The 22,432-nt window shown below is 30.0% G+C and overlaps 1 protein-coding gene across 1 annotated transcript in view; it reads left to right on the forward strand.

Annotated features, from left to right (window-relative positions):
* Nucleotides 1-937: 937 nt before the first annotated feature.
* Nucleotides 938-22,432, forward strand: part of LOC120634325 (F-box/LRR-repeat protein 2) — a 44,650-nt gene continuing 23,155 nt past the window's right edge. Inside the window, exon 1 of the mRNA XM_039904832.1 lies at nt 938-1,246. Within this exon, the coding sequence (XP_039760766.1) occupies nt 1,154-1,246 (93 nt within the window). The 5' untranslated portion in view covers nt 938-1,153. The remainder of the gene's footprint in view (nt 1,247-22,432) is intronic.

A 22,432-nucleotide genomic window follows, 5' to 3' on the forward strand; every position in this document is an offset into this window, starting at 1 on the left:
AATCGAGCCGTCAAATGACTTTTATACCTGTCGCTGACGATATACAGATATCACTAGTTTATCATCGTTTCTAGTAAGTCGATTGCTCACTATGCCTATGAATAGGCAGAATTCTCTTAATCCCTGGATAAATTACTCAAGAGCTTGAGCGATGTTTTTTTTTTTGAAATCAAAGTCTTTTTCTTTTTTTGAAATCTAGTGTAGACATGTCGTTATAATTTCAGGTTTTCTTTCTTTTTTTTCTTAATTTTCTCTGATCCTCTAAAATGCCCAATAAATCACCTTTTTTCAGACATGTTCAGAGGACTCGAAGACAAATCTGAAAATTATATAACATGATAAAAAGAAAACCTCGACGCAATCTTTCTTAAAATTTTCATGCTAAAAATAACTAATAACTAATACTATCGGCTCAGTTTTAGAGAAAACTGGATGGTCCCGGGAATCGAGCCCGAGACCCTGTGATCCATAGTCCAACGAAACCAACGAAATAAAATACGAAATACTCAATAATTAATTATAAGGTTTAATAGATGTTACCCGCGTTCTTCGTCCGCGTTTATTACGGTTATTACGAAACCGGTAGTACCTTTTGTTGTCTGGGATAAAAAGCCAATGCCACTCTCCGTATTTTCAACTAATTATGCCATTGCTTAGCTAGGGCATAAAGTAAGGAGAAACAAACAAACACACTTTTAATTTATAATGTTAAGAATGGATGCAGATTTATATCGTGGTATTAAAAGCACTGATAAAGATACTTTTACATGGATATCCACGGGTATATCGGTCGTGACGTCGCCCTGACACGATATCAGCGAGATGCAATACGAATCTACTTGGCAGCGGCACGTATCAGCCCAGTTGGAGCGAAATGCCGAACTTATTTTGGCCTGCCAATTTAAATATCTGACAGCATAGTACATTGTACCCACAGACTCGCGTCCGAACGACGGCAGTCCGTTTATTCAGTAACCACATATTAAGTGTACAAGCAGTGCGTCGCAGGTTTTGCGTGATAGACGTAGACTCCCGCCAAAGTGACGTCACTCTGTGGAATTGCGAGCGCGCTGAAAATTCGCTTTTCGAGCCAAAAGTTAGTGCCTAGTGTTTGCCTTGTTTGGTTGATTGGCGTATTGGACCATATTGGACAATGGATTCGTGGGGCATTCTGAATGTGGATTCGGCTGCGGCTGCCATATCGCGGGATGATATGACAACCAGTTTCCGTCGGAAGCAGGTTATGGTATGTACTTACTTTTTAAAATTGTTTTTTTTAATGTTCCATCATACCTTTATGTCTCAATCTGATAGGCCCCTCTCTTAGGTAGGAATTTAAAGCTTAAATGCTTTAGGTACAAGCTTTTTCAATGCGTGGGTATGGTGTTGTTTCACAGCGATTCCCCGCCATCTCTTTCTCGTATACTGTTTACCCCGAAACACCGCGTCGCATTTACCGCCCGAGATTTTACTTAGTTTTTTTGAGCTTCTAGGGTCGTTATAAGATTGTATATAGTCTTAAACTTTAACAAGAATTGGGCTAACAAATGCAAGAAAAATTTATGAAATACGTCAGGTAGTGCCAGAGATTAGCAAGTTTAAACAAAAAACTAATTTATTAGCTTTCATTAGCACGAGTACCTACTCGTAGAATGCGTAGTTGTAGTATTCCTTGGCATTTCCTGCCATGGTGCTGCGGCACAGAGCTGTGTAGGTGACCCGTTGACCACAACGAAACAACATACGCCTAAATTATTATTTTTTTTTTCTTTTTCTCTGTCCTCTTGTTGTAGTATGTTGTAATATATTTATTGTGGTTAATAAATAGTTATTATTATTATTATTATTCTCTATCATTTATTTTTTTAATTCTTAACAATGCTTAAAAATAAAATAAAAAACACTTAATAGTGTTTTTTATAACTTTATAAAAAAAAACCTCCACCCTCCGCTTACGGGCTTTTGAATGCCCAAGCAACCGGCGGTCAGGGCTCCAGAGTGAGGAACCTCCTCACAATACGCTCCGTTTCAAGGACTACTGCCTTCTGTATCCGACCCTTGATCCAACAACCAAGCGAAAGCTTCTTAAGATGTTGGTCGAAGCTTTTCGCGAGAAGACCATTGACTGAAATGACGATCGGAACAATAACGGTCGACTCAACATTCCACATGGCGGGAATCTCGTGAGCAAGGTCCAAGTATTTAGATACTTTTTCCTTTTCAGCTTTCACCAGACTATCGTCATTTGGAATAGTAATGTCAACAATTATTGCACGACGCACTGATCGATCGACTAGCACTATATCAGGTATATTAGCTGTAATATACCTGTCAGTGATAATCGTTCGATCCCAGTAGACCAATGCACTGCTATTTTCTATTTCATTATTATTACTAAGTGTTTCGGACATAGACCATAGACCACCACGCTGGCATGTGCGTATTGGTAGACTTCACACGCCCTTGTGAACATTATGGAGAACTTCACTATTATTCCAAGCAGGTGATATTTAATTGCTTAAAACACACATGCATGACTCCAAAAAGTTAAGGGTGTGTTGGAGATAGAATTCCGTAATTTTTGGTTAGTAGATGTATTTTTTTTGTGACTGATCTTGGACGGAGAAACACCTACTACCGCAATGCTTATATCTGCCGCCAATCGGCATTGTTGTGTACCGTACTGAAGGTAGGACCCAGGGCAGCACTTTGTAAGACATGTTTCTTGCCTCTCACTGCCTTCTTATGAGGCCCATAGTTAGCGACCATGTCTCAGTTCCGTAAGTCATCACACGCACTGTTCGAAGACTTTAGTCTTCAGGCACTGATTGATTTTGGACGAGCAGATGTCACGAAGTTTCCTGAACGCCTGCCCATCCAAGTTGGAGTCGGCGGTTCACCTCTTTCTCGAAATAATGTAGTACAACATAATTAATACCTACAACATTGTAAGCTGTTAACCTAATTGCAACCACATAATGGGCCATAAACTTTTATGGCTAATCGACATTTTGTGCCAAATTGCAAGTTGCAACGCAAGAAAGTAAAACAAACTTTCTTTCTTTCGTGAGCTTTCGCAGTAAACAGATAACCATACTTACCTAAAGTCTGTATGGAAGTCTGTAATTTAACAAGTTATTTATGAAAGTCTGGCACTGGCCCCTACAGGATTTCCTAGTTTGGGAGTTCGGTCTCCAGATTTTCTACTTTATTTCTATTTCTATGTCATCATCATCATCATATCAACCCTTCACCGGCCCACAACAGGTCACGGGTCTCCTCCCACAATGAGAAGGGGTTAAGGCCGTAGTCCAACACGCTGGCCCACTGCGGATTGGTGGACTCCACACACCTTTGAGGACATTATTGAGACAACAGAGAACTCTCGGGCATGCAAGTTTCCTCACGATGTTTTCCTTCACTCATGGTTAAGGATTTCCAAGTAACTTTTAACAAATATACGTTAAAGTTGGTACTGGACCAGGGCTTTCAGTTTAAAAATAAGTAAAAAAGACCTTTATTTTTCAAGTTATATCCACCAAATTAGTGAACGGTAGAACATATGCACTACGAGAATAGAATAGATTTGAATAACTTTATTGCAACAAAACAGACAATGATCTATAATAATAGTACTTAGTGCTAGGGTGCAAAGGCGGCCTTATCACAAAAAGTGATCTTTTAATGGCATCCATCTCGAGCTTGCGAAGAGAATACTTGAGAATATTTCGCATACGAAGTTCTTGGAATTCGCGTACTAAATACATTCAAAAATTTAAAAAAAAACATTAATGCAGAACAGTTCGCCGATTTTCGGTATAATAGCGGTGATAGTTTGTTGTTCAAGACTTCGGCTTTCCTTTCAGGGTGACCGCATTTCCAACCTTTCGGAATATTGTGCGTTAGCAATTAAATATCACTTTCTTTACCGGCCATTGTGAGGTAACCTATGTGCCTCCGATATGTTCTCAAAAACGTGTGAAGCCTACCAATCCACAGTTGGTCAGCGTGGTGGACTACGGCCAAAAACCTGCTTATTCAAATATTAATCATAATAAAGTAGGTCAAGTATTTTCTTAGGAATCATGTTGTAAAAGCCTTTGTTGGATTGAGTATACACTCAACCCCACAAAGGAGTTCTGCACCTTTCGCAGACGATATGCAGATATCACTAATTTATGTCCGTTTCTGGTAAGTCGATTGTTAATTTCAGCTTTTTGTTTATAAAGAGCAATATTTTGTCTCACAAAGACTATATTATTATAGATATATTGCGAGACAAGACCTGTGCCCGCTAATGATGATGTTGATAGTGCTTATTTCCTAGTACCTAATCACTGGTATTGGTCCAAGAAAGAACTGATTTGTATGATTGCACGTGTAATTAAATCAATACAATTTTATAATTAGCCATCGGTACACACAGCTTTAATAATACCTACATGATAGTTTCAGTTTTAGACGACTGCAAGACGGTGGTTTGACACTGATGAATGATATGTGTCGAGCGTCTCGATCCGTGGCTCAAACATGATAGGTACAAACACTATTCCGCGGTGACTAATTTAACTATTCGAAGCTGAAAGCACATAGGTTTTGCATTCCAGCATAAAAGGTTACATAGAGATAACGCGACTAAGTATTTATTTTTTCGTCATGGCGAAAAGTATGCCGAATAATAAAATATACTTACGTTATAACAAAAAAAAACTCTTGATTGAAAAGCTACTATAATGTTTTTAAGTATATAATGTACTTAAGTATATAATGTAAATAGGTAAATAATGCACTGAAGTATATAATGTTTATAAGTTAATAAGGTACTTAAGTATATAATGTAAATAAGTAAATAATGTACTGAAGTGTACATTGTTTATAAGTTAATAATGTACTTAAGTAAATAATTTACTTAAATATATAATGTACTTAAGTATATTATGTACTTAAGTATATAATGTATTTAAATATATAATGTTTTTAAGTATATACTGTACATAAGTAAATAATTTACTTCAATATATAATGTACTTAAGTATATAATGTACTTAAGTAAATAATATATTTAAGTAAATAATGTACTTAAGCATATAATGTACTTAAGTATATAATGTACTTAAGTATATACTGTACTTAAGTATATACTGTACTTAAGTATATACTGTACTTAAGTAAATAATATACTTAAGTATATAATGTACTTAAGTTTATAACGTATTTAAGTATATAATTTACTTATGTGTATATTGTATTTAAGTATATAATGTATTTAAGTTAATAATGTACTTAAGTACATAATGTAAATAAGTAGATTATGTACTAAAGTATATACTGTGCTTAAGTAAATAATGTACTTAAGTATATAATGTATTTAAGTATATATTGTACTTAAGTAAATAATATACATACTTAAGTATATAATGTACTTAAGTATATAATGTACTTAAGTATATACTGTACTTAAGTAAATAATGTACTTAAGTATATAATGTACTTAAGCAAATAATGTACTTAAGTATATAATGTATTTAAGTATATAATGTAATTAAGTAAATAAAATACTAAAGTAAATAATGTACTGAAGTAAATAATATACTTAAGTAAATATTATTCTTAAGTAAATAATGTACTTAAGTATATACTGTACTTAAGTATATAATGTATTTAATCATATAATGTAAATAAGTATATGATGTACTTAAGTATATACTGTACTTAAGTAAATAATTTACTTAAATATATAATGCACTTAAGTATATTATGTACTAAAGTATATAACGTACTTAAGTATATAATGTATTTAAGTATATAATGTTTTTAAGTATATAATGTACTTAAGTAAGTAATGTACTTAAGTATATAATGTAAATAGGTAAATAATGCACTGAAGTATATAATGTTTATAAGTTAATAATGTACTTAAGTATATAATGTAAATAAGTAAATAATGTACTGAAGTGTATAATGTTTATAAGTTAATAATGTACTTAAGTAAATAATTTACTTAAATATATAATGTACTTAAGTATATTATGTACTAAAGTATATAATGTACTTAAGTATATAATGTATTTAAGTATATAATGTTTTTAAGTTTATACTGTACTTAAGTATATAATGTACTTAAGTACATACTGTACTTAAGTAAATAATATACTTAAGTAAATAATGTACTTACGCATATAATGTACTTAAGTATATAATGTACTTAAGTACATACTGTACTTAAGTAAATAATTTACTTAACAATATAATATACGTAAGTAAATATTATTCTTAAGTAACTAATGTACTTAAGTATATAATGTATTTAATCATATAATGTTAATAAGTATATAATGTACTTAAGCACATTATATACTTAAAAACATTATATACTTAAGTACATTATTAACTTAAGTACATTATATACTTAAGTACATTATATACTTAAAAACATTATTTACTTAAGTACATTATATACTTAAGTACATTATATACTTAAGCACATTATATACTTAAATACATTACATACTTAAGTACATTATTTACTTAAGCACATTATATACTTAAGTACATTATTTACTTAAGCACATTGTATACTTTAGTACATTATATACTTAAAACATTATTTACTTAAGTACATTATATACTTAAGCGCATTATATACTTAAAAACATTATATACTTAAGTACATTATTTACTTAAGTACATTATATACTTAAGTACATTATATACTTAAATACATTATATACTTAAGTACATTATATACTTAAATACATTATTTACTTAAGTACATTATATACTTAAGTACATTATATACTTAAAAACATTATATACTTAAAAATATTATATACTTAAAAACATTATTTACTTAAGTACATTATATACTTAAGTACATTATATACTTAAAAACATTATATACTTAAAAACATTATTTACTTATTTACATTATATACTTAAGTACATTATTTACTTAAGTACATTATAAACTTAAGCACATTATATACTTAAAAACATTATATACTTAAGTACATTATTTACTTAAGTACATTATATACTTAAGTACATTATATACTTAAATACATTATATACTTAAACACATTATATACTTAAGTACATTATTTACTTAAGAACATTATATACTTAAGTACATTATTTACTTAAGTACATTATATACTTAAGTACATTATATATTTAAATACATTATATACTTAAACACATTATATACTTAAGTACATTATTTACTTAAGAACATTATTTACTTATTTACATTATATACTTTGGTACATTATTTACTTATTTGCATTATATACTTTAGTACATTATTTACTTATTTACATTATATACTTTGGTACATTATTTACTTATTTGCATTATATACTTTAGTACATTATTTACTTATTTAAATTATATACTTAAGTACATTATTAACTTAGGTACATTATATACTTAAGTACATTATATACTTAAGCACATTATATACTTAAGTACATTATATACTTAAGCACATTATTTACTTAAGTACATTATATACTTAAGCGCATTATATACTTAAAAACATTATATACTTAAGTACATTATTTACTTAAGTACATTATATACTTAAGTACATTATATACTTAAATACATTATATACTTAAGTACATTATATACTTAAATACATTATTTACTTAAGTACATTATATACTTAAGTACATTATATACTTAAAAACATTATATACTTAAAAATATTATATACTTAAAAACATTATTTACTTAAGTACATTATATACTTAAGTACATTATATACTTAAGCACATTATATACTTAAATACATTATTTACTTAAGCACATTATATACTTAAGTACATTATTTACTTAAGCACATTGTATACTTTAGTACATTATATACTTAAAACATTATATATTTAAGTACATTATATACTTAAGTACATTATATACTTAAAAACATTATATACTTAAAAACATTATTTACTTATTTACATTATATACTTAAGTACATTATTTACTTAAGTACATTATAAACTTAAGCACATTATATACTTAAAAACATTATATACTTAAGTACATTATTTACTTAAGTACATTATATACTTAAGTACATTATATACTTAAATACATTATATACTTAAACACATTATATACTTAAGTACATTATTTACTTAAGAACATTATTTACTTATTTACATTATATACTTTGGTACATTATTTACTTATTTGCATTATATACTTTAGTACATTATTTACTTATTTACATTATATACTTAAGTACATTATTTACTTAAGCACATTATATACTTAAATACATTATTTACTTAAAACATTATATACTTAAGTACATTATATACTTTAGTACATTATATACTTAAATACATTATATACTTTAGTACATTATTTACTTATTTACATTATATACTTTGGTATATTATTTACTTATTTGCATTATATACTTTAGCACATTATTTACTTATTTAAATTATATACTTAAGTACATTATTAACTTAGGTACATTATATACTTAAGTACATTATATACTTAAGCACATTATATACTTAAGTACATTATATACTTAAGCACATTATTTACTTAAGTACATTATATACTTAAGCACATTATATACTTAAAAACATTATATACTTAAGTACATTATTTACTTAAGTACATCATATACTTAAGTACATTATATACTTAAATACATTATATACTTAAGTACATTATATACTTAAATACATTATATACTTAAGTACATTATTAACTTAAGTACATTATATACTTAAGTACATTACTTACTTAAAAACATTATATACTTAAGTACATTATATACTTAAATACATTATATACTTAAGTACATTATTAACTTAAGTACATTATATACTTAAGTACATTATATACTTAAATACATCATATACTTAAGTACATTATTAACTTAAGTACATTATATACTTAAGCACATTATTTACTTAAGTACATTATATACTTAAGCACATTATATACTTAAAAACATTATATACTTAAGTACATTATATACTTAAATACATTATTTACTTAAGTACATTATTAACTTAAGTACATTATATACTTAAGTACATTATTTACTTATTTATATTATTTACTTTTTTACATTATATACTTTGGTACATTATTTACTTATTTGCATTATATACTTAAGTTCATAATATACTAAAATACATTATATGCTTAAGTATATTATTTACTTAAGAACATAATTTACTTATGTTTATTATTTACTTATTTACATTATATACTTAAGAACATTATTTACTTAAGTACATTATATACTTAAGCACATTATATACTTAAAAACATTATATACTTAAGTACATTATTTACTTAAGTACATTATATACTTAAGTACATTATATACTTAAATACATTATATACTTAAAAACAAGCTTAACTTACAGCTTAACTTTGATAAATGTGAAATATTTATTCCAAATTCATTTTCGGATGAATCGAAACAGCACATTTTAGAACAATTTAATAACTTGGCTCCCGGCATCAAAGTTTTAAATGATAAATCACTTCGTCTCCTAGGGGCACCTATACTGGAACCGTCAGTCCCACAGTTTATTGACGATTTAATTTCCAAATTTAGCAACACTTCCGATCGTCTTTTCGAAATTAATCCACATTTGGCTCTAACCATTATTCGCTTTTGTTTATTTGTTTCAAAATTTACGTATTTTCTTAGATGCTCACCTCTTTGGAAATTTAATTTTTTAATGGAAAAATTGGATAATTTTATAAAAGATATTCTTGTTAATATTTAAAATTGTCCCATAAATAATCAGGCATGGACCCAGGCCTCACTTCCGATAGGGTATGGCGGTCTTGGAATTCGCAAAATTTCAAGTGTTTCGCTGCCAGCTTTTCTTTCCTCTGTGTACAGTACACACACTCTTTTTCAAAAAATTATATCCAATTCTTTGGGTTCCTTAGAAGTGTCATACTTGGCCGAGGCAAGAAATAGTTGGTCGGCTCTTAGTCCCAGTATTTTGCCGGTTTCTTTTTCTTCACAGAGACAGTGGGACGACATTATTTGCAAAAAAACTTTTGACACACTTTTAGACCAAATGCCATCTAAAAGAGACCGTGCTCGTCTTCTCGCTCTCTCTGCTAAGGAGTCCGGCTACTGGCTACATGCTCTCCCTTCAGCTAACCTGGGCACTATGTTAGGCCACACTACTCTATCGGTGGTGATTGGTCTTAGGCTTGGCGCCTCTATAATTCAGCCTCATCGATGCCACTGCGGTGACAGCGTTGACACCTACGGTCACCATGGACTCTCCTGTTCAAGAAGCGCTGGTCGCTTCTCTCGCCAAAGCACCATCAACGACATCATCCGACGTTCTCTAGCTACCGCTCACGTACCAGCTGTATTAGAACCTATTGGTTTGGCGCGGAGCGATGGCAAGAGACCTGATGGTATGACGCTCATACCTTGGAGGCTTGGAAGGTCACTTCTGTGGGATGCAACTTGTGTTGATACCCTAGCTGCATCACACATCCAGGCCACTTCGTCGATGGTAGGTGCGGCTGCTTCCACGAGCAGGCCAAGAGGCGTAAATATGAAAACCTGGATAGCAGCTTCATTTTTGTGCCTTTTGGAGTAGAGACTTTGGGACCGTGGGGTCCGGAGACAAGAGCCCTTTGCAAAGAATTATCGAAAAGGGTTATCGAGTCTACCGGTGATCCTAGAGCGGGCAGTTACCTTGGCCAACGTATTAGTTTGGCCATCCAAAGGGGCAATGCTGCCAGCATCTTAGGAACTGTGCCTCGCTGCGGTGGTTTCGAGGACGTTTAAGATTTTATTTAGTTTTTAAATAGTTTATTTTAGGTTATATTTATAATTTTATTTCAAACTGTTATTATAAACACCCAGAACAACATTCCTGTTCATCACACAATATATAATACGATGAAAGTTAATTAAAAAAAAGCTATCGTAAAAGTCTTAAAAACATTATATACTTAAATACATTATTTACTTAAGCACATTATATACTTAAATACATTATATACTTAAGTACATTATTTACTTATTTACATTATATACTTTGGTACAATATTTGCTTATTTGCATTATATACTTTAGTACATTATTTACTTATTTACATTATATACTTAAGTACATTATTTACTTAAGTACATTATATACTTAAGTACATTATTTACTTAAGTACATTATATACTTAACCACATTATATACTTTATTACATTATATACTTAAGAACATTATATACTTAAGTACATTATATACTTAAATACGTTATATACTTAAGTACAATATATAGTTAAATACATTATATTCTTAAGTACATTATATACTTAAATACATTATATACTAAAGTACATTATATACTTAAATACATAATATACTTAAATACATAATATACTAAAGTATATAAAATACTTAAGAACATTATATACTTAAGTACATTATGTACTTAAGTACATTATATACTTAAGTACGTTATATACTTAAGTACGTTATATACTTAAGTACATTAAATACTTAAGTACATTATATACTTAAGTACATTATATACATAAGTTCATTATATACTTAAATATATTATAAACTTAAGTACATTATATACTTAAGAACATTATATATACTTAGGTACATTATATATACTTAAGTACATTATATACTTAAGTACATTATATACTTTAGTACATTATTTACTTATTTACATTATATACTTAAGTACATTATTACTTAAGTACATTATATACTTAAGTACATTATTTACTTAAGTACATTATATACTTAAGTACATTATATACTTAAGTACATTATATACTTAAGTACATTATATACTTAAGTACATTATTTACTTAAAACATTATATACTTAAGTACATTATATACTTTAGTACATTATTTACTTATTTACATTATATACTTAAGTACATTATTTACTTAAGTACATTATATACTTAAGTACATTATTTACTTAAGTACATTATATACTTAAGTATATTATATACTTAACCACATTATATACTTTATTACATTATATACTTAAGAACATTATATACTTAAGTACATTATATACTTAAATACGTTATATACTTAAGTACAATATATAGTTAAATACATTATATTCTTAAGTACATTATATACTTAAATACATTATATACGTAAGTACATTATATACTTAAGAACATTGTACTTAAGTACATTATTTACTTACGTATATTATTTACTTATTTAAATTATATACTTTGGTACATTATTTACTTATTTGCATTATATACTTAAGTACATTATATACTTAAATACATTATATGCTTAAGTATATTATTTACTTAAGAACATAATTTACTTATATACATTATATACTGAAGTACATAATATACTTAAGGACATTATATGCTTAAGTATATTATTTACTTGAGAACATAATTTACTTCTATACATTATATACTTAAGTACATAATATACTTAAGGACATTATATGCTTAAGTATATTATTTAGTTAAGTACATTATTTACTTATGTATATTATTTACTTATTTACATTATATACTTTGGTACATTATTTACTTAAGTACATTATATACTTAAATACATTATTTACTTAAAACATTATATACTTAAGTACATTATATACTTTAGTACATTATTTACTTATTTACATTATATACTTAAGTACATTATTTACTTAAGTACATTATATACTTAAATACATTATATAATTAAAAACATTATAAACTTAAAAACATTATTTACTTAAGTACATTATATACTGAAGCACATTATGTACTTAAGTATATTATATACTTAAGCACATTATATACTTAAGTACATTATATACTTAAATACATTATATTAACATTAATACATTATTTACTTAAGCACATTATATACTTAAGTACATTATTTACTTAAGCACATTGTTTACTTAAGTACATTATATACTTAAAAACATTATTTACTTGAGTACATTATATACTTAAGCACATTATTTACTTAAGTACATTATATACTTTAGCACATTATATACTTAAGCACATTATTTACTTAAAAACATTATATACTTAAGAACATTATTTACTTAAGTACATAATATACTTAAGTACATTATTTACTTAAGTTCATTATATACTTAAGTACATTCTATACTTAAGTACATTATATACTTAAATACATTATATGCTTAAGTATATTATTTAGTTAATTACATTATATACTTCAATACATTATATACTTAAGTACGTTATATACTTAAGTACGTTATATACTTAAGTACATTAAATACTTAAGTACATTATATACTTAAGTACATTATATACATAAGTTCATTATATACTTAAATATATTATAAACTTAAGTACATTATATACTTAAGAACATTATATACTTAAGTACGTTATATACTTAAGTACGTTATATACTTAAGTACATTAAATACTTAAGTACATTATATACTTAAGTACATTATATACATAAGTTCATTATATACTTAAATATATTATAAACTTAAGTACATTATATACTTAAGAACATTATATATGCTTAAATACATTATATACTTAAGTACATTATTTACTTAAGTACATTATATACTTAAGTACATTATTTACTTAAAACATTATATACTTAAGTACATTATATACTTTAGTACATTATTTACTTATTTACATTATATACTTAAGTACATTATTTACTTAAGTACATTATATACTTAAGTACATTATTTACTTAAGTACATTATATACTTAAGTATATTATATACTTAAGCATATTATATACTTAAGTACATTATATACTTAAATACATTATATACTTAAGTACATTATTTACTTAAGCACATTATATACTTAAGTACATTATTAACTTAAGCTTATTGTTTACTTAAGTACATTATATACTTAAGTACATTATTTACTTAAGTAGATTATATACTTAAGTATATTATATACTTAAGCATATTATATACTTAAGTACATTATATACTTAAATACATTATATACTTAAGTAAATTATTTACTTAAGCACATTATATACTTAAGTACATTATTAACTTAAGCTTATTATTTACTTAAGTACATTATATACTTAAAAACATTATTTACTTAAGTACATTATATACTTAAGTACATTATTTACTTAAGTACATTATATACTTAAGTATATTATATACTTAACCACATTATATACTTTATTACATTATATACTTAAGAACATTATATACTTAAGTACATTATATACTTAAATACGTTATATACTTAAGTACAATATATAGTTAAATACATTATATTCTTAAGTACATTATATACTTAAATACATTATATACGTAAGTACATTATATACTTAAGAACATTATATACTTAAATACATTATATACTAAAGTACATTATATACTTAAATACATAATATACTAAAGTATATAAAATACTTAAGAACATTATATACTTAAGTACATTATATACTTAAGTACGTTATAAACTTAAGTACGTTATATACTTAAGTACATTAAATACTTAAGTACATTATATACTTAAGTACATTATATACATAAGTTCATTATATACTTAAATATATTATAAACTTAAGTACATTATATACTTAAGAACATTATATATACTTAAGTACATTATATACTTAAGTACATTATTTACTTAAGTACATTATATACTTAAGTACATTATTTACTTAAAACATTATATACTTAAGTACATTATATACTTTAGTACATTATTTACTTATTTACATTATATACTTAAGTACATTATTTACTTAAGTACATAATATACTTAAGTACATTATTTACTTAAGTACATTATATACTTAAGTATATTATATACTTAAGCATATTATATACTTAAGTACATTATATACTTATTTACATTATATACTTAAGTACATTATTTACTTAAGTACATTATATACTTAAGTACATTATTTACTTAAGTACATTATATACTTAACCACATTATATACTTTATTACATTATATACTTAAGAACATTATATACTTAAGTACATTATATACTTAAATACGTTATATACTTAAGTACAATATATAGTTAAATACATTATATTCTTAAGTACATTATATACTTAAATACATTATATACTAAAGTACATTATATACTTAAATACATAATATACTTAAATCCCTACTAATATTATAAATGCGAAAGTAACTCTGTCTGTCTGTCTGTCTGTCTGTTACCTTTTCACGCCTAAACCGCTGAACCGATTTTGATGAATTTTGGTATAGAGATAGATGGAACCTTGGGAAAGGACATAGGGTACTTTTTATCCAGATCCCGATCCCGATCCCGGAATTATACGGGTGGAAACGCAGAGTGCAGTTGTGTATCGTATATCCCTACTAAATGAATTTTGGTATAGAGATAGATGGAACCTTGGAAAAGGACAAAGGCAACCTTTTATCCCGATCCCGATCCCGATCCCGTAATTATGCGAGTGATAGATAACGCAGGGTGCAGTTATGTATCGTATATGCCTACTAAATGAATTAGTAGTTTTGGTATAGAGAATTATTATATAGAGATAGATAGAATAGAGAATTTTGGTATAGAGATAGATGGAACCTTGGGGAAAGACATAGACAGTCTGTCTGTTTCGTTTTCACGCCTAAACCGCTGAACCGATTTTGATGAATTTTGGTATAGAGATAGATGGAACCTTGGGAAAGGACATCTTTACTTTTTATCCCGATCCCGATCCCGGAATTATGCGGGTGAAAACGCGGGGTGCAGTTATGTATCGCATAATTCAAATACTCCTAGCCAGCTTTTAGAATACTTTCTGCCTGACATGTCCATCAGGCCCATCGGCCTATACACTATGAATGTGTGAGTGTGACGATGCATGGTGTGGTGTGGCGGGGCTGGCGGGCGCGGGCGCGCTGCGCGGCGCGGCGGCAAAGACGTGCGGGGGACGCGGATGGCTCGGTGGGAGGAGTGTAGATCACAAAGTATGCTTACCCGAACGGGCAGACACGTGAGGGCAGACGTCGTTGGCGGACGCATGCGATATCTACAATTTTGAGCTGCAACGTATTCGCTTTCTTTACGTTTTCATTGGTGTTTAGGGTTTCTTGGATAAGCATTTTGTGTTATTTACTTAGTTGTTTTGGTTGTTATTATTAGTTTAGCATAAGTTAGTAGTAGGTAGAATTATAGTTAATAGGTAAAATAAATACTTTAATTCATTTTTTAGGATAGGTATAAAATTGTAGTAGATTAGTAGGCAGGTTTTTTTAAGTTTTTTCACATTTAGTAAGTAGTTACGGTACCTAACAAGGTCAGCATAGTTTTTATTGAGTATTAATAGGTAAGTAATGTTGTTTTGTGAATAAAATAGTTCCAGTAGTTTCGCATATAATTTTATCGATTCATTTTGTTTTTATTCCATGTGGATAGTATATTTTTTTTAACATTTAGTTTTAGTTTAGCAATTCGTTTTGTTTTTGTTTTATTTCATGTGTATAAGTACCTACCTTAAGTATAGTTTCGTACTCAGTACCTTTAACTAAATTTTTTTGTCAGCTAAAGAATTTTTTTTTGCATAAGTACTTACCTGTTTTTATTACTTTAGGTAGGTAACTGGTTAAGTAATATGCCTCGCAAGCGTAAATCTAATTTAGCGCGTAGCTCTAAAAGAGCTCGAACTGCGCAAGTAGCTAGATCCCAAGAATCTGAGGAGCAGACTCAGGCCCGGCAGATTTTAGATGCTGAGCGACACGCAACGCAAAGAGCTGCCGAGACCTATGAACAAACTCAGGCCCGGCAGATTTTAGATGCTGAGCGACACGCAACGCAAAGAGCTGCCGAGACCTATGAACAAACTCAGGCCCGGCAGATTTTAGATGCTGAGCGACACGCAACGCAAAGAGCTGCCGAGACCTATGAACAGACTCAGGCCCGGCAGATTTTAGATGCTGAGCGACACGCAACGCAAAGAGCTGCCGAAACCTATGAACAGACTCAGGCCCGGCAGATTATAGATGCTGAGCGACACGCAACGCAAAGAGCTGCCGAGACCTATGAACAGACTCAGGCCCGGCAGATTTTAGATGCTGAGCGACACGCATCATTGATAGCTGCAGAGATGCCAGAAGAATCCCAAAGACGACGTGTGTTAAATGCTGAACGGCAGTCAGAAAGGAGAAATGCGTTTACAATGTATACATGGGGAGCATTCCACAATGCTGCTTTTGATTATGACCCATCGATTGAGTATAATAACCATCGATTACTTCTCATAGGTGGAATGGATAAAAAATGTATACATTGTGAAGCACTCAAGTGGAAAGAAGAAACTCCGGGTATGTGTTGTTCTGGTGGCAAGGTTTCAATTCCAATACTTGGAGAACCAGAGGAACCATTGAAGTCTTTACTTTTAGGTGATAACAACGAATCGCGGCGTTTTTTAATCAAAATAAGGAAATATAATTCATGCTTTCAAATGACGTCATTTGGTGTAGAAAATGAGGTGGTTATGCCTGGGTTTTCATCTACTTTTACAATCCAAGGTCAAATCTATCATAGGATTGGTTCTTTGCTTCCTACAAATAATGAACAACCAAAATTTTTACAGATTTATTTTATGGGAAATGAAAACGACGAGGTTGACCGCAGGTGTCAAAACATTCAATTAGTAGAAAAGGATATTGTCTTAAAGATTCAGAGAATGTTGCATGAACATAACCGCCTAATAAACACTTTCACAACAGCCTTAGAAAGAATGCCGGGAGATGATTATAAGTTGGTGATTCACCCAGATCGTACACCAAGTGGGGAACACGAAAGACGATATAATGCACCTTTAATAAATGAAGTCGCAGCCATGGTTTGTGGTGAACAGTTTGCTTCCCGTGATATAGTTTTACATGCCCGTGATAACACACTAACTAGGGTGCCGGATACACATAAATTTTACGATGCGTTACAATATCCGCTAATATTTAGCAAAGGGCAAGAAGGGTATCACTTTCAAATTCCACAAGTCGATCCTGTAACTGGCCTGCCCTTGCCTAACAAAAAGGTATCATGTATGGACTTTTATGCCTTTCATATCATGATTAGAGAAAATGATTTTAATATTATATCACGATGCAGGCAACTGGCCAATCAGTTTTATGTTGATATGTACGTTAAGGTAGAAAGTGAACGATTACGATACATAACATTAAATCAAACTAAATTAAGAGCAGAAAATTATATCCACCTTCAAGACGCAGTAGCGAATGACGCTAATCTAAATCCAAATGATATTGGTAGAATGATAATTTTACCGTCTTCATTTGTAAATAGTCCGAGGTACTTACACGAATATACTCAGGATGCGTTTGCTTATGTACGTACATATGGTCGCCCTGACTTATTCGTTACGTTTACTTGCAACCCAGCATGGCCGGAAATAGTAAATGAATTAATGCCGGGTCAAAGCGCGATTGATAGGCATGATGTAGTCGCAAGAGTTTTTAGGTTGAAAGTTAAAAAACTTATGTCTGTTATTTCCAAAGGCAGAATATTTGGAGAAGTGATCTGCTTTATGTATTCCATAGAGTGGCAGAAGCGTGGCCTACCACATGTCCACATATTATTGTGGTTAAAAGACAAGTTGAGACCCGATCAAATTGATAATATTATCAGCGCAGAAATACCCGATCCAAGCACTGACAAGACACTTCATGATATTATAGTTAAAAACATGATTCATGGTCCATGTGGACCTGAAAATCCTCAGTGCCCTTGCATGAAAGATGGAAAATGCACAAAGAAATTTCCTCGCAAATTACACAAAGACACTGTCCACAGTGAAAACGGATACCCACTCTATCGTAGAAGAGCACCAGCAGACGGAGGTCGAACGGCATCTGTGAAACTACGAAATGGGAGTTACGTCACTATTGATAATAGTTGGTTGGTCCCTTATTCCGCTATTCTATTAAAAATATTTAACGCCCATATAAATGTTGAGGCTTGCAGTTCAGTGCGCGCTATCAAATATATCTGCAAATATATTAACAAAGGCAGTGACCAAGCTATTTTCAATTTTAGGAGCACAGAGCTTGCAAATCGCGTAAATGAAGTACATACATATCAATCTGGTCGTTATGTTAGCAGCAACGAAGCCGTGTGGCGGTTATTAGGGTTCCCGTTGCACGAAAGGCACCCCACCGTTACACATCTAAGTGTACACTTAGAGAACGGTGAACGAGTTTATTTTACAGAAGATAATTTCCACGAGCGACTATCTACTCGACCAAAAACCACCCTTACAGCTTTTTTTGAACTTTGCATAAGAGATGAGTTTGCAAGAACTCTTATGTATGCTGAGGTACCGAGATATTACACATGGGACGCAACCAGAAAAACTTGGAAACGCCGAATTCAAGGAACTTCGGTTCAGAACTGGCCTGGTGTCAAATCTGGAGATGCCTTAGGACGGGTTTACACAGTCCATGTTACTAACATGGAATGTTTTTGTTTAAGGATGCTTCTACACCATGTGCGTGGGCCAACCTCTTTCAATGATCTCAAAAAATACAACAATCAAGAATTTTCAACATTTCGAGAGGCATGTGAGGCAAGAGGATTATTGGAGGATGACAATCATTGGAATATAACACTGGAAGAGGCTGCACAATGTAGATCAGCGGCCAAGGTGAGAATGCTTTTTGCTATACTAATAGCGACATGTGGGCTTTCAAACCCTCAACAACTGTGGGAAAGGTACAAAATTCAAATGGCCGACGATATTTTACACAGAGTACAACATCATAATCCAAACGTTACATACAATGATTTCATTTTTAATGAAGCCCTAACAAAGATAGAAGACCAAGTCATAACTATAACTGGGAAAGATTTGTCAGATTTTGGGTTGAGCAGGCCGCAAAGAACTGGGGAAGTTTGCAGTGATATAATAAGAGAATTGAGTTACGATGCTGCTTCTTTACAACAACAAATAACTGAGTCTGTTCCGCGTCTAAACCCAGAACAAAGATTAGTTTTTGAGAATGTTGTGCAAAAAATCGAAAGTGGCGAAGGTGGTTTATTCTTTTTGGATGCGCCAGGAGGCACGGGTAAAACATTTCTTTTAAATTTACTTTTAGCCCAAATTCGTAAAGATAAAGGAGTTGCTGTTGCTGTAGCTTCTTCTGGAATAGCAGCTACGTTACTTAATGGTGGCCGAACGGCACATTCAGTACTTAAACTGCCATTGAACTTAGCTCATGAGGAAATGCCAGTTTGTAACATTACTAAAAATAGTGACCGTGGACGAATGTTACAGCAATGTAAGCTGTTGGTTTGGGATGAATGTACCATGTCCCACAAAAGAGCGATAGAAGCACTAGATCGGACCATAAAAGATATTAAGAGTAACCAAAGTATCATGGGTGGTATGGTGGTACTTTTAGCTGGCGATTTTAGACAGACTCTGCCGGTAATTACTAGAGGCACGCCGGCAGATGAAATAAATGCATGTTTAAAAGCGTCTCCATTATGGGTGCATGTAAAAAATTTTTGTCTGACTACAAATATGCGAGTACAACTGCACAGTGATACACAATTGGTGCAATATGCGGATGCTCTTCTGAAAATCGGAGAAGACCGTATGGAAACAAATAGTGACGGAATGATTACATTGAATCGTGAATTTTGTAATGTTGTCTGTAACATGGATGACTTAAAGAACAACGTCTATCCCGATCTTGCAACCAATATGAAGAACAGACAATGGCTGTGCGAAAGGGCAATTTTAGCACCGACAAACGAAGTAGTGGGGCAGATCAACGAACAAATCATGTCAGATGTGGAAGGTGATTTTGTTGAGTATCTGTCCGTAGACAATGTCATGGACACTGAGCAAGTGACATCGTTCCCTGTAGAATTTCTTAACTCCTTAGAATTATCGGGGGTGCCTTCCCATAAGTTGAGGCTAAAAGTAGGTGTCCCGGTCCTGTTGATGCGAAATCTTGACGCACCAAGAATGTGTAATGGCACACGTCTACAAATTACACACCTGGGACGCAATATTGTGAGAGCAATAATTATGACAGGAACAGCAAAGGGAGAAGAAGTGTTAATTCCCCGTATTCCAATAATCCCTACCGATTTGCCATTCCAATTCAAAAGAGTACAATTTCCCCTGAAAGCAGCATTCGCTATGACGATAAACAAAGCTCAAGGACAGACACTCAAAGTAGCTGGTGTTCATTTAGAAAAAAACTGTTTCTCCCATGGGCAACTGTATGTGGCGTGCTCACGAGTATCGAGTCCACAAAACCTACATGTTTTGACCAAAGAAGGAAAAACAAAAAATGTCGTATACAAAAACGTATTAAACTAAGTTAAGTCAGGGATCAGGGTCAGGAAAAGTCTACCTATGTTAATCTCAATAATTCAATGTGCCGGCTTCATTAGAATCGTTTCATTATAGTTTCAGAGCCTATTCAGTCCAAACAAATTTACACGAAGTAGTAGTTCTACGCAGACGAAGTCGCGGGTAACAGCTAGTACATAATATACTAAAGTATATAAAATACTTAAGAACATTATATACTTAAGTACATTATGTACTTAAGTACATTATATACTTAAGTACGTTATATACTTAAGTACGTTATATACTTAAGTACATTAAATACTTAAGTACATTATATACTTAAGTACATTATATACATAAGTTCATTATATACTTAAATATATTATAAACTTAAGTACATTATATACTTAAGAACATTATATATACTTAGGTACATTATATATACTTAAGTACATTATATACTTAAGTACATTATATACTTTAGTACATTATTTACTTATTTACATTATATACTTAAGTACATTATTACTTAAGTACATTATATACTTAAGTACATTATTTACTTAAGTACATTATATACTTAAGTACATTATATACTTAAGCATATTATATACTTAAGTACATTATATACTTAAGTACATAATATACTTAAGTACATTATTTACTTAAAACATTATATACTTAAGTACATTATATACTTTAGTACATTATTTACTTATTTACATTATATACTTAAGTACATTATTTACTTAAGTACATTATATACTTAAGTACATTATTTACTTAAGTACATTATATACTTAAGTATATTATATACTTAACCACATTATATACTTTATTACATTATATACTTAAGAACATTATATACTTAAGTACATTATATACTTAAATACGTTATATACTTAAGTACAATATATAGTTAAATACATTATATTCTTAAGTACATTATATACTTAAATACATTATGTACGTAAGTACATTATATACTTAAGAACATTGTACTTAAGTACATTATTTACTTACGTATATTATTTACTTATTTAAATTATATACTTTGGTACATTATTTACTTATTTGCATTATATACTTAAGTACATTATATACTTAAA

This window comes from Pararge aegeria, chromosome 23 (assembly GCF_905163445.1).
Source record: "Pararge aegeria chromosome 23, ilParAegt1.1, whole genome shotgun sequence".
In the NCBI taxonomy this organism is placed as follows: Eukaryota; Metazoa; Arthropoda; class Insecta; order Lepidoptera; family Nymphalidae; genus Pararge; species Pararge aegeria.